This window comes from Elgaria multicarinata, chromosome 4 (assembly GCF_023053635.1).
Source record: "Elgaria multicarinata webbii isolate HBS135686 ecotype San Diego chromosome 4, rElgMul1.1.pri, whole genome shotgun sequence".
Classification (NCBI taxonomy): Eukaryota; Metazoa; Chordata; class Lepidosauria; order Squamata; family Anguidae; genus Elgaria; species Elgaria multicarinata.
The window spans coordinates 34,424,533-34,439,637 of NC_086174.1; the positions used below are offsets into that span (position 1 = coordinate 34,424,533).

General features: G+C 39.3%; 1 protein-coding gene across 14 annotated transcripts in view; it reads right to left on the minus strand.

Annotated features, from left to right (window-relative positions):
• The window catches only part of ESRRG (estrogen related receptor gamma), a 541,458-nt gene that overhangs the window by 226,043 nt on the left and 300,310 nt on the right, over positions 1-15,105 (minus strand). For 3 of the 14 annotated variants that reach the window (XM_063124058.1, XM_063124049.1, XM_063124066.1), the window contains exon 1: positions 2,814-3,016. The exons of the other annotated variants lie outside the window; for them this stretch is intronic. In XM_063124058.1, coding sequence (XP_062980128.1) covers positions 2,814-2,869 — 56 coding nt within the window. In that variant the 5' untranslated portion in view covers positions 2,870-3,016. Of the gene's footprint in view, positions 1-2,813; positions 3,017-15,105 lie in introns of those variants that run through there. 14 annotated transcript variants of the gene reach the window in all.

Consider the following 15,105-nt stretch of genomic DNA (forward strand, 5'->3'; position numbering starts at 1 on the left):
ATTATGATATCTAGACATTTCATGAATTACATTTTAAAAAGAGGAAAAATGCAGATTCCACAGAGCAGCTCTTAAAAATAGTAATGTTTTTGAAAGTAAACGTCACAAAATTTGCGTAGTATTTCAGAGCACTCTAGCATCTTTTGTCTCCCAATTCCGTCATCAATGCTCGCTATTGAAATTTCAGCCAGCCATCCTAAGTTTCAGTCTTTGGCATCTGTACATTTTATCTCATGTAGTACAAAACAAGTTTGCTTATTTGTTTATTTTTAAAATCATGTGTACTGTGACTGACATTCACATTAGCTCTGTCTCATTTCAGTACTGTTATGTTTTAATGGAAGAAGTGTGGAAGAGGTCGAGGGTTCAAATTCATGAAACGAACAGAGCTACAAAGAGAAATGTACACAGTGCAGAGAAGATATCTGAAGTCACAAATCTATTTGTCTTTCTATGCCTGGCATTCAGAGATCATGTTTAAATTTACTAAGCGTGTTCCTCCCCCCTCCCCTTTTTTGGAGTGTTTCAATTGCCTTTCCTTCTTCCAACAGCTGTGACAACTGTTAAAACAGTCAGTAAAATTAAGTCCGGTCTATAATCCTTTAGTCAATGTTACATTTTAATCAGAGGTTGGAGATTTCGTATTATGAGCACACCGTTTCATTTAGAACGATTAAAGTGACACACGTGTAAATCGGCAAATATATTTATTGCATCTGCTCTGTTATTAACTTGTATTTGAAATTATTAGCATTGCTTTTTTTTGCTGAAAAGGCAAAAACAAGTGTTGCAGATGGTGTTAAGTTTTCGCATTCTTTAACATGCGGCTAGCCAGATATCAAAGCATACCTAGTGACAGTAGGGCAGATGTCTATGTGTTCCCAAATGCTCTATCATTTTTTAGCCTGGTTCCACCTGACACACACTTTCACACAATATAAAGTGCAAACTCTAGAAATGATCTGTTACTTTTATTTCATCTCTATAATTGCCTTTATAGCTCAGTGTGCATCATATGCCACAAAGCAAAAACACAATTACTAGCAATATTAATAGCAAGTAAAGCTCTGTGGTTTATTAATTGAGACAGAGAGACAGATGTGTTGCTGGGCATTAGATAGTTCTGCCTGCCCAGTGAACCACAGATCCATCCAGCTATACATCCGGAAGACTTTTAAGAGAGGGAGGGGGGGGGGCTTTGAGACAAGAAAGCTAATTGTGGAAAGGAAGGGGAGAATAGCTTGAATCTTCCACAAGAGCCAAAAAGGCACGTGCCCTGATTTCATTTAAATGCATCTACTTTAAGAGGCTTATCAAAACTAATCATTCAAATTAGCTCTAAGAAGGTAAATTCAAGAAAGCTCCTTAAAAAAAGAACATCTTCCTAACTTTAGAATCTCTCCCCTCCCCTCCCCCACCAAAGAAAACTACAGACCTCAACTTGGAACAGTGACAACTGCACTTATGCACAGATTAAGATATTTTAGACCACTCTGTACATCACCTTACTGAGTACTGATCTATAAACCACATCTCAGTGAGCATGCTAATATTGTTTATTTACTTTCTTCTGCAGATGAACAAGGAATCCTGTCTTCCCACACACCATGCCAGTTTCCTATGGGCAAGCTTTTATTGCCCATCTATATTATTTCCCATCTAAGGCACTTTTAAAAAAAATTGACTTAATTGAAATTCACCAACGTAACATACAGACACTAAGGACAGCTAGTGGGCATATACCCACAATACACTGACACTTCCCAGTACATCCACACTATGCATTCTTCTGGGGCTGAATCAGTTGACAGCTTCCACAGTGTGTAGTTATTTAGGCCAACATTAAGTTTCCAAGCTAAGTTCTAGATTGCTAAATTGGTGTCTGGAATCTCCACCCACCACAACAACACCCATTTTACAGTCACTTAGGAGCTAAGAGAACTTGCACTAAACTCTATATCTTTGATAGGTATGTTAAATGTGCTGAATGCAGCCAGCGTTTATTATTTTTGTTTTACATAAGAGTATTTTACTTTGTGGAATAAATAGAATAGTAGCAATAGCCTATTTTTAAAAACCTATATCTTCTCAACTAAAACAAAACAAAACGCACACTGGCTCAGAAAATGTGTCCCCCCCCCCCAACGCACACCCTTTCCATGCTACTTAATATACTGATTTGTCAGTAAATGACTGGAACTTTACCTTACAGCACTTAATTACAGAGCACTATCCTTAAAGTGGGATTAAAGAGTTGGACTAGTTTTCCCATCCTAGCTATGCATGGTAAGACCCTGCAGAAACATCAAAATATTTACCTAGCTTAAAAGGTCCTAAATGTCTATATCCTGTTTTAGAATACATCCCTTCATAAACTCGTTTCAGGGAGGGGGGAGAAGAGGGGAAGAAAATGTGTCTTTCTGAAAGGTCTATTTAAACAATTCACTCTGGCATTTGTGCCAAGTGCCTATTCTTAGTACCTGAATAAGAAGTGACTGTCACTCACACAGCTGTTTTACTGACAGCCACACCGCTTGCGACTCAAAAGGTAACATTGTAGGGAGAGAACAATTCTCCCACTTACTGAATTAGCAGATAAAGCCGGGCACAAAAGAGACAAGACAGACACAAACAGCCCCACTCATGCACACAGAAGCCAGAAGGCATTTTACCTGAAACAGCATTTAACAGTGGGTGTATCACTAGGATTATTCCCCCCCCTCCCACCTCCGCAATTTTGAAAGGCTGGCGGGGGGGGGGGAGAGGAAAAGAAAGGGAAGGAAAGGGGGGGTTATAAGAAGAAAGGTACCTACTCTTCTTCGTAGTGCAAGGAAAAAGATTCAGGAAGGCAAAGTTCTACCGAATCCATGTGCGCTCGGCAACCATTATTTGTGCACCCCAGCTATAAATCAAAGTTTCCTTGACACCGCACAGTGCAATTAACACAAACGTTCTCCTGGTGACAAGCCTATAGGCACAGCCAGTTGGGACCAAAAGCTCTCACACTCTCCTAATCAAGGACTTAAAGCCCCGATTGGAGCTTATAAATATGAAGTAGGGCTTTACATATGCAGTCCCACTGGCCCAGGCGGAGACTGGATTGGTAGAGCGCCGCCCAATCAGCGCCGGCGAGAACAGAGGCTGCACAGATTGAGCGGAGCTCGGCAGGTAGAGAGACGGGGCGGAGGCGGCTGGAAAGGGGACGCGGGGAGGGCGAGGGGGGGGCAAAGAGAGAGGAGGGAGGAAAAGCGACAACCGAGGCTACACAACAGACCTAAACGCTGCAACGTTGTAAAAGGGCGCTTCACAAGCGCGGCTCTTGTTTCACTCTTCAGGGGGTGGGAAGGGGAAGGCGTTAACTCTTTAGGGGACCCGGGGCTCTCTGCTTCTTAAACATACAGTTTGGCAGGAAGGAGAGCAACCTCAGTTATTTTTGTGAAGATTTCATCATAAGGTATAAGTTTGTGCTGCTCTTCTCTTTTGTCGTTGCGTTGGTGCCCGTGTGTGTGTGTGTGTGTGTGTGTGTGTGCTCGCGCGTGTGTTTTCCTCCTTTTCCCCCCGTTTCGTGTAGCGATCTCATTTGGTTACAGATTAGTACTGAACCTTCCCGCCCTGTCCTGTGCCTGCTTACTCAGACAGTCGCTCCGAGTTCAGTGGGGCTTACTCCTGGGTCCTAAGGCACACTTACTAGAGGGAGAAAAGGAGGAGCCGCGCTGATCTCAGTGGGACTTACTTTTGAGTAAACATGTGTGGGGTTGGCTGAATGTATCCTTACTCAGAAATGTTTCATTTAACTCATCGGGGCTTACTTATGTGTGGAAGAGTTGGCATGTCGACTGAAATCCTCCGCACACTTACCTCTATACACATGGATAGGGCTGGGTTGATGGTTTTTGTTGCCCCTCATGTAATTCACGTAAACTCCCTTTTACTTGTCTAAAGACTGGGTTAAGTAAGGGGTTTATATGGGGTCGTTTTGCTCTCCTGACTTTTGTAAACATAGAAGACTAGCAGTGTGTTTGTATTTGCATCACTCCGTGAAAAAGTGTGAAAGGGAACTAATGAGAAAAAAAGTATACTTTAACAGCATTTATGCAGAAACAGAAGCATGCATTTATAGAGAACGTTGGCTATTTGGAGGAATAGAAATGTAATAAATAAATAAAAGTATAATCCATGTTGACATATATATTTACTTGCTATCTCCACAAAGAAATAAAAGAGACACTTGGTCAATATGTTCGATATGTCTTAACTTGAATTCAAGTCACATTGATTTCAAGGAAACTTACTTCCAAGTAATCCAGTGGGATATCCCAGCAGAATAGGTTCTTTAGCAGTGCTAAGGCTCCAGTGCTAATTACAATAACTTGGTCATAAGTCACACTGAGGTCCGCAGGTATGACTCCAAACAAATATTCACTGGATCAGGCTGTGTCCACTTAATTCTTAATGCTTTAGTTTAACTATATGTGCTTTGAGTACATACATACAAACATGCACAAAAAACTCTAGGAATTGCATCTTATGGATGCAAATGCTTTGCATGATGTGCATCCCTGCCCACAAAATTATCTAGCTCCCTAATTTCCCACCCCTGGCTACTGCATGTCAAAGCTGCTGACCTCCCCCCCTAAACAAACCTGTTTAATGCAAATAAATGGATACCAGGCTCCAGACCAACACAAAACGTTCTACAAGGATTCACACACAAAAACTGGGACACAACTTTTGTCCTAAAACATTCTTTGTTAATTTAACTTGGTATAGAACATGTCATAATTATCAGTTTTCAAAGGAAGAGTTATTTCCTTTCTATGTACTCAAAATAAATACTTCCTATATAAGGTGATGAAATAATTATTACAATCATAGAAAATACTCCAACCACCACCACAAATTCAGCTTTACTGCTTGTAAAATTTCTTTCCTGAGTGGAGCACTCCGGGATGCAAATGGCATAATCTTTTAGATCAAAACAAATCAGTGCTCACCCTCAGAATGCATTAATGCCATTCACAAATGGGAATACAACAGCTGTCTCCAAATCTATTTGACGGCTTTCACCAAAGTAAGATGACAGAAGTGAAGACAAATATATGTAAGTGCAATGGACATGTTTGCATCTCTTTGTTTTGCTGAGCAACTTCCAGTGTGTTATATATTTATCACTTGTTCAGTTGTGAATCTGCATGCATTTTTCTGCATGTGTAAGAAGCAATGTTTAGGAATCAAGAATTCACTCCGCAAAACTAGAGCTCTCACCACTATAGAAAAGTAGGTAGTAAAAGCTTAATTACTACTAGCATTATGCTGCCTGTATTGCTAAATGTAGACTCTAATTAAGATGTAAATTTTGGTTGTGAGCAGGGAATTAAAAGCACTATGAGATGCATCCTACCCAACCATTCTGCAGATTGTCTTGCAAGGGAAAATAGGTATGTATTTTTGATCATTTAGAGCCTAGCACACCTCCTTAAAATATTTTAATAAGCGAGATTACTTGTTTATAACAGATGTACTTTATTTCCATATCACTTACAGGTAATGATATCCAGAGTCTATTTCCGTAAACATACTGAACTACATTCCTATACAGATGTAATATACTTAACGTATATTGGTCTTTGAATTCAGCTATATATTCAAAAGCTATTCTGTCACATGAGTTTCAAAGTCTTGTTGAAAGCACACCTTTGTTCAAGCTTTATACTCGCTAGTCAGGATAACTAAGTATATATGCAAAGACTATGTATTGGGATGTGACACAATGCTTATCAATTATTATTAGAAAATGAAAAGTTTACCTCATATTAAGACCATTATAGTTAGCTGTGAATGTTCTTTGGACTACTGTCTTCTTTTGTGTGCTGCCTTCCCATCTGCTAAGCTTTTCTTATCCACATAGTTTCCGCTATCCTTTCGCTTGTCCATGTCATCTTATGCTACCTCCCCCGCCCGCTCACCAAATTAACTATTGCTATCTTTCCACCAGACACCTTGCAAGCATCTGTCTTTGCTGATGGTGCTGCTGCTTAGAAGACCACAGCCGTACTATTATAATTTATGCATCAATGAAAGGCAGTTGGCCTTCTCCCCTGGGACTCAAAATGTCACCTCCAGTAGACCTGGGCCTGGAATTTCAGCTGCATTCTTGAACTTGAGAATGGCAGTTACAGTTCAGTTATTTTAACAAAAGAGGAAATAAGGCAAGTTAGGAATATAATTAGCGTTGTTTTACTGGTGGGGGGGACTGTTTCATTAAAGATGCTTTAAAAAGAGAGGCTTCTGGAAACAATCAAGGTAAATGCTTATTGCATAATCTCTACATTATTTAAAATACGATTCGGGGTGTGCGCTCTTGCTAGCTTGCTTTTCTATACACACACACACCCTAGTTAAATCAAATGCTCCTGTGTAAAATCTCACCTCAAGCAGTCCACACAAAGCAATAGTAATGGAATCAGCGCTGGGAGGGTGAGAGAAGCTGTCATGAGTATCTGCACCAGTCAATGAGCACTGTTGAACGGTGTCTACATCTTCACATCCCTCTGTGTGTATAATTATCCCCATGTAGAGTACTGTACATCTTTAAGCGCCTTCACACTTAAGTGCTACAGACATCTCATTGCATCCAAATTGCCAGACTCCTAAACCACAGCTACCTCAAGGCTACTGAAGTAGAGATTCAGCGGCACTTTCCAGAAGCAGTACAGTTAATTGTGCCAAGTACATATTTACTTTTTTAAAAGCACAGGAAACTGTGTGCGTGCGTGCGTGCGTGCGTGTGTGTGTGTGTGTGTGTGTGTGTATGTGTGTGTGTGTGTGTGTGTGTGTGTGTGTGTGTATGTATGTATGTATAGGGATGTATAGAGTGGAGAAATCTGCTATGACCTATGTATAACTGCTTTGAACCCCAAGTAGTTTAAAGGACATTATATGTCCCCCTATACATCTCTTCCACACCAACAAATCCTATCATCCTTTCAATTAAGTTTGAATTAAACACAGTTAAATAGTGCCATTCATCCTGGTTGTCTGAAATTAATCATGAAAGGATCAAAGAAACACATCTGCTGTATTTAGCTTTTTGCATGGTAACTGGATAGAAAAATGTCAGACTACACTACACTGTAAATAATGCTTCTTGGTAATAAGTGTGTGGACTGCAAAAGGCCTACCTTGAAGCTTTTGCACAGTAGTTTTTTTATGCCACACACACAAATTCTGAATATGCTTACTTGAAAACAATTCCCATTGATTTCATTAAGGCTGTTGTGTTACCTATTTTAGAATTTTTCAATGTGTCTTTTCTTTTCCTCTTGAGTCCAATATAAGATATAGATATATACACAGACAGCTAGTGACAAGCTTACTCTGAATTTCTTTGCATGCTTATATACACTTGAGCAAATGGTGGTAGATTACTACTTTAGAACCATCTGCCGCTTTCATTTATATTTAGCAGAAGTAATGACCACCCTGCCTGGATTTTAGACAAGCCACAATGTTAGAATACGCTTTCAAGTAGAAGCCACAGATTAGCATGCTTGTGCACACGTATGGTGCATGCACACGCAGGGTTTGTCTTCTCTATACTTCTAGCTGGAAGTACACAAAGTTTGTTCAATAAGAAGTTATATCAATAATTTTATCATATCAGTGCAGTACAATAGATTACCCATATCAAGTGTTCTATACCAGTTCAGTAATTCTTCAGTTCTAACCACTGCTATTTAAATTAGTACTTTGCTGTAGTACAGAACCTGTTTACACTGCTATAAATTTCCTGTTTACCTTAAAAACTCTTAAAGCAGGGGTGGGTGGGCTTCCCTTCTGTAAAAAGAAGAGGGGGGAAGTGGTTGTTTTTTAGCGCTCCCCTAGTACATCAAACTCTTTTCTTAGCACATGTTTCCTCAGAGAACCACACGGTGTTACTGTCTTAGAAAGCCAAGGAGAGGATGACTGAGGGAATTCAGTCACTGTTTAATTAATACAGGATTATTTCACTTTCATTTTGTGAAGCTAATAATATGACTAGTGGAATGTCAGTAAAAATTAAATCGTAAACTAGTGGAGTGCCAAGGGAAAAGCTTACTTTAGTTATGGAGTATTCCCAATAGAAATCTTGAAAAATCTTATACATATTTACACTGGTAAAATACCACATGCTGTTCCATGGGATAGTGAAAGATTTCAAGAATCAGTATGGCATGTACCACAGAGCAAGAGTTAACATTTTCAGATTATACATTAATAAGTGGGTTGAAGGTATGTTGTTTCCTGAATGTTAAAGCGCCACATGCTAAATGGAGAAGTACACTCAAGGTCAGCATTGCATTTTGGACAATCTCAGTCACTCTGATATTATGATAATCATACTTAAAATATTCGTATAGAAATAGCAAATCAGGCTTTTCAACTAGAAAGATTATTATGATAAACAACAAATCTGAAGGGTACAAATTCTTATTGCTTTATTTCCCTCACAATGAATTATTGGGGCTATAATGCTTCTAGAAATAGTCCTTGTATTATTTTGGTTTAGAGTTACTTTTATTCTTCAAACACATTGTTTTCTAAGAGAAAGCAATTGTTCAATCTCTCCCCTTCACCTAAACTAAAATGTTTAAAAATTACATCAAATTGAGAAATACACATCCTGAAATACTAGGATTGTAACTGTCCAACTGTAGGACAAGATCAGATGGCTATTTTACACACACACACCCCTCAGCTTCCTACCTAACTAGAAGCTCAAAGCACTAAAAATAGAAAAGAAGATGGAGTGCAAATATTTCCCCAGTGAAAACACCAATAATCTTTACCGTGAGCTGACACGAATTGCTTGTTACACTGCCTTAGGATATCATGGCCTGAAGCGACAGTACACACACACACACACACACACACACACACACACAAACAAACACACTCAAAGACACTAACCATCTCCAAAGCCATAGTCATGTGTATTTGTATATGTACATTTGTAGCAGTCCTATGAAATCTGACTTCTAGCTGATACACCTGCCATGCAAAACCCATCATTTGTAGCCTGCCAGGTTTTTTTTCCCTCCCCTGAATACCTTTGCCTATCTTTCTCTCTTTTCTCGCCTTCTCTATTCAGTTTTCTTTGGCATTTTTATTATTAATGTTACTGCTATTATTACTGTCCAAGCATAAGCTGATCCACAGGGGAGCCTGTGTAATTTAACCCCTGAAGCACTAAATTTCTTCACATGTGCCAAAGACACAGGTTTGTTGTTGCCTCTAGCAATATCCCAGAAAGACGAGTGATGGCGGTGTCATATCATCACATAGTGACTTAATCTATTGCGACACCCAGGGAATGGGCAACTGAAAAGATTTACAGAACATGTTTTCTTAACTGCATACAAACACATCATCCCCATTTCCCAACAAGCCAGTCCCTGGAATCAAACTGGAACAAATTTCACCCACTTTCCGTTCCCAGTCCCAAATGTTAAGCCCTGTGTCATCTAATCATCCTGTTTCATGAGTTGAAATCCCAGTGAAGAATATAACTCTTAATAACACCATATTCATGACATCTTATTTATCCTTTGTTCTTTTCATGTCTCTTGATTAACAAGCAGTCAGAGCGTGTTGAATTGCTGAATAGTGCAGCCTTAGTAGCATGATCTTCCATGCACTAAAAGAAGGAACCTTACTTCAGTATCCTTTTCAAATGTTCTGACATCAGAGGCATGTTTCAAAAACAACTCTTTAACGAGGCAGCACTTCTTAAAGGTGGGAAGGACATGATACATTTTAATTGTTTAGCTGCAATAAATATTGACAAAAAGAAAAATCACCTGTACCTTCTACTGATATATATTCATTCTCCTAGCTTGAAATGTTAAATATGAGGATCTTGATTTTGCTTTCTGTTAAATTTCAGGTTTTTTTTTTTTTTGTAACTAACACATTCAGATATAATGAAAGACTAAGCATTATTTCAGTGTTTAGATGGCCTTACAATGTGAGACACTCTGCCAGCTATAATATAACACAGAATACAGTTGACCCACTATTGTGGTTGGGTTGACTCAGACACTGGCTCTTGCACTGTCTTACACATGGTGGGGAATGGGCCTGAATCTCATGAACATGTGTGCTCACCACTATTAGCAGTATATAGTTTTATGTGCATGAAAGGATCATAAGAACATTTAATTTCCATAATATTTTCACCATCAAAGGTGGTGGTGGAGGAGGAGGAATTACAATAGAAATCAGGAGTAATAGATCTGCATAAACGTTATACAGGTTATATCACAGTCCCATATGGAAATAAGTGGTCTCAATCCCTAGGCCTGCCATATGCCAAACATTATTGAGATTACTTTATTTTAAAAATTGAACTCCCATCTTTCAATGATGTTCTCAAGACTGCTTACATATGTTCATCAATGTTTGAACTCGTGGTATGATTACCTTAAAACCCATTATTATTATTATTATTATTATTATTATTATTATTATTATTATTATTTATATAGCACCATCAATGTACATGGTGCTGTACAGAGTAAAACAGTAAATAGCGAGACCCTGCCGCATAGGCTTACATTCTAATAAAATCATAATAAAACAATAAGGAGAGGAAGAGAATGCAAACAGGCACAGGGTAGGGTAAACAGGCACTGGGTAGGGTAAAACTAACAGTATAAAGTCAGAACAAAACAAGTTTTAAAACCTTTAGGAAAAAGAAAAGTTTTTAGCTGAGCTTTATTACTTATGATGAATCTGCAGTTAGATAGCTCCCTGTATAGCTTACTAGTGTAACAATAACAAAAAAGATCCCTGCTGGATCACACCAAGGATCCATCCAGCCCAGCATCCTGCCTCTAACTGTGGCCAGCCAGATGCCTCAGATGCAAGCAGGGCATGATATCAAAAGCCTTCCTCATTATATGTCTCTAATTTGCAGAGGTATATTACCTCTGGAGGTTCCACTTAGCTATCATGGCTAATATGTCCATTGATATAATTTCTCTAACTTTTTTAATGAGAGCATAAGGGAAGTTCTACTGGGTCAGATTGAGTGTGATGTAACACTAAAGCAAAAATGGAGGGGAAAGTATGTAAAGAAAGTCATACCAACACTGGGGTTTGTGCTACATTTACTGTTCTGGATTGGGCTACCCATAGTGATCATGCCAGCCCTTGGTCTGCCACTTGAACTACTGGCCATGAGTTTGAAGAAAGGGACATTTTGAATCAGGTCTCCTAATTGTCAAAACATGCTGAACTTAGAAACTTCGTCATTTTCGGATTTTCATCTCTAAAACAAAGTTATGACTGCACAGATTTCAGGTGGAAGACATGTTGCAGGCAATTAGCTCCATCTCCTTAAATTCTTGCAATCCTTGTCACCTGATTATAACCACTGAAGATCTTTTAAAGGAATGCAGCATGTTTATTTTAGATCAGGATTTTTCACATATATTGAGTAAAATGGCATTTACAATACCATTACTACAAAATGTCCAAATGTATTTGTTGTTAATGCCATAAATATGTTTATAGTATCAAAAATGTTACTAGTAAAGATGATTAAATGAGACAGTATAATCCTAATGTGATCCTTTTGTGGCTAGGCCTTTCCATTATTGCTCATCTCTATTGACCAGCCAGTTACCCTATTCAATTATTCAATGGTAATCAATAGACTTAGCTCTATGATACATAAATACAACTCCTTGCCATGCTTAATTCATAAGCTAAATTATTTGAAATAAAGTGTCCAGTTTCTATCATTTTAAATACACAAAAATGGGTATCTGGGAGATATTCCCCCCTCCCCATACACACACCCCTCCTGTCAATAGAAATAGCTTTATGTGTCTAAAATATATTAAATCCACTAGATTTCTTTGTTGGATGACTTAAAAATATACCCAGTGAACAGCCAAAAGCAAAACTATAGACCCACACTGCCCTTGGAAAACGTATCATGAGCACAAAAACCATGGGTTGGATCCAGAATTTGCCTCCAGTGGACGGAAAGATTCATTCTGCACACAGACGCCTTCTGATCCAGTGAAGGAAACCTCTTTGCAGAATGGGGATAAGGCAATTTTCTTAGATGCCCTGCAGCTCCCTTTGTCCCTGGAAAATCTGCTCTGGGGGCGTTAGATGGACCTCCTGGGACACAGAGGGAAGGGCTACTAAGGCTGCAGGGGGAGGGGGAAATTAGCATATACCACCTCCCCACCATCTGAGCATACAGAATAACACTCTTGATCCAGCCCAATGAGTAGGCATTTTTGGGCAACAGCTTATACTGAAATATCAACCCCATGTTACATAGCTGACCTCCCCTCTCAACCAACTATATAAACTTTTCTTATGTAAACAAAAGAAGCTCTGCTCTTTTGGATGTAGATCAGGTCAGCCCAAGACACTTTGGCACCTGAGTCACATGGTAAATAATATTACAGAACTGACCCATTTTCTTTCCTTTATTGACAGTCAAAATGTCTGCCTCAGTCCTGATGTAGCACCATGTCAGAGTAACGACTGTCTTAACATCTTTCCTCTTTGTTTCAGTCTTTACTCAACTGTGGTACTCCTTTGACTTTATATTCAAAACTAGTTCTTCTTAATCTTTGTCACTATCCACTTTTCAAGTTAGGCCTGAATTCCCACCACAATACCCTTCAGAACTGAAGGATGGCTGTTAAATGGAAGCCCTTAGTTGTTTGGCATGGTGCCTACAGACACTGTGCTGCCCTTTTAATATACGTACAAAACTCAAGATTGAATAAACAGTAAGTGTTTATCCATAGGTAGAAAAAACAAAGAATCTTTCACTTGAGATAGATTTAAAACACCTGTGCAGCAATTCTATGCAGTTGAAATAGCCCATATTTGACATACAAATAACTTACATAACCATGTTCTCCATCTTTACCAGAATGGAAGCCCCCTGATTTTTCAAGTGATTGTGCAAAGGATTGCTGCCTTAGAATATTATTGCTCAGGTCTTCCATCGAAAACACTCATTGGCTTGAAGTATGGTTTTTGAGAGAAAAGATTAAAAAATGGGAGGGTTGTTTTTAGATGGCACAGTAAGAGAAAGTTTTTTGAGAGTGTGTGTCCTAAGACGGAAGGCAAGGAATAAAGAAAACCGTTGTGACATTCTTCAATTTTCCAGACATGTCCGTCAAAAGCAGAAGCACTGCATTTTCTGCAACTTCAAATAATACTTTTTAGTGAAATGCTGGAATCTGCTCACTTCACATTGACACCAGGGAGTGACTTGGAACCTCAAAAGAACTGGTTCACTGGCAGCGAAAGGAAGAAGATGCATTGATAGAAAAGTCCAAAGTAGTTTTTCATTTAGAAAATCAGTTTTCATCTCTGTCAAAGACAGAAGAGCTATAAAAGAAAACAATAGTCACCCACAGAGTGCATTTTACATCTTGATCCCGAATAGTCTGCACCACCATACTCATAAGAACATAAGAAGTGTCAAGGGGCCATCTAGTCCAGCACTCTGTTCACACAGTGGCCAACCAGCCATTGGCCAGGGATGAAAAAGCAGGACATGGTGCAACAGCACCCTCCCACCCATGTTCCCCAGCAACTGGTGAACACAGGCTTACTCAGTGCATAATTTCTAAAATTAAAGGCAATGTCTGCCTTGAACTTGTTCTGCCTGCCCTAAAAGTCTTTACCCTTAATCTAGGAAATGCAAACAGTTAAGTTTTAGCTATTCACTGGGAAAGAGAAGACACAAGATAACTGTTTTTGAAAGCATTTCCTACATTATTACTTGGCATATATTTCTGGGCTGAGATTGGACCCTGAAAACCATTCTGGGAGCTCAACATCCCATCCCACTCAAATTCATTTATTACATTTCTATGCCACACAATAGCTGAAGCTTTCTGGCTGGTTCACAACAATTAACAAAATATCAAGCAGTTGACATAACAAAAGTCCTCAACATAAGCACTATGCTCAAATCCTCAACATAAGCACTATGCTCAAATTACATTAGTGCTTCACCCAAATGCACTGGGTCCCAGTTTATTTCCAGGCTTTATTCAAAGTGTTACTTTTCACCATTTAAAGCCTTTTACTATGTGAGACTCGGATACCTAAAGGCCTGCCCATTCCCTTTCTTCAGCTGAGATCTACCATCTAAGGTAAAGCAGGTGGTCTCAGGGGAAATGCGCTACTTCAGGGGTGTGGAATCTGGCCCTCCAGATGTTGGACTACCAACTTCCATTATCCATGACCATTGGCTTTGTTGGCTAGGGCTATTGAGTTAGACTTCAACACCTGGAGGTCCAATGGTTGTCAGGCTTCAGACTAGAAAAGACCTTTCTGGAGGACTGGAATTCCACAGCAAACCCAAGTTTCATAGAAGACCTGAGAATGCCATTTCAAGGATATCTCACCTGAGGTCCCAAAGAACTCCTTCAACCCCACCCAAGCCTTGCTTTTAGTTACTGACTCTCTTCTCTCATCCTGCAGTTTTCCAAAGCACTGGTGGTAGCAGTCCATGTAGAAGACTCAAGAGTTGACACTGGAGCACAGGCCTGGCCACCACAAGATGCTTTCACTCAGGGTCTACTCAGGAGGAGGGGAAGTCCCAGCTGTGCCTGCTGAATCAGGATGAGAGACAGCTGACAGGTCCCCATCTCAGTGGTGGCAGCCTGATTGTGGGGAGCCTCACTTGGTATCATTCTCGAGCCAGACAAAGGCCGTTTTGTCTTCCAAAATTTTCATTCCTCTGTACATTGCATTTATGCGGCTTGATATTTGATAGCTTTTATACTGCTCTTCAAAACGGTGGTGTTAAAATTTCAAAATAAAATAAAAATACAAATTTAAACTTTGTAAGCTTCTCTGGGGACTGTTGAAGGGTAGGATAAATAGTCAATATTCACAATAAATATATTTACATAAATATATGACTGATGAGCCAGATCCATGCATGTATGCTTTGAAATATTGTGCCACGCCATGAACTTCTTTGTCCTGAACAATTATATTCCAGTTCAAACTTTAGGATCAGTCTACTTGACAAATGTGCAGATAATAATATAGATGTAGCAGCTGTGC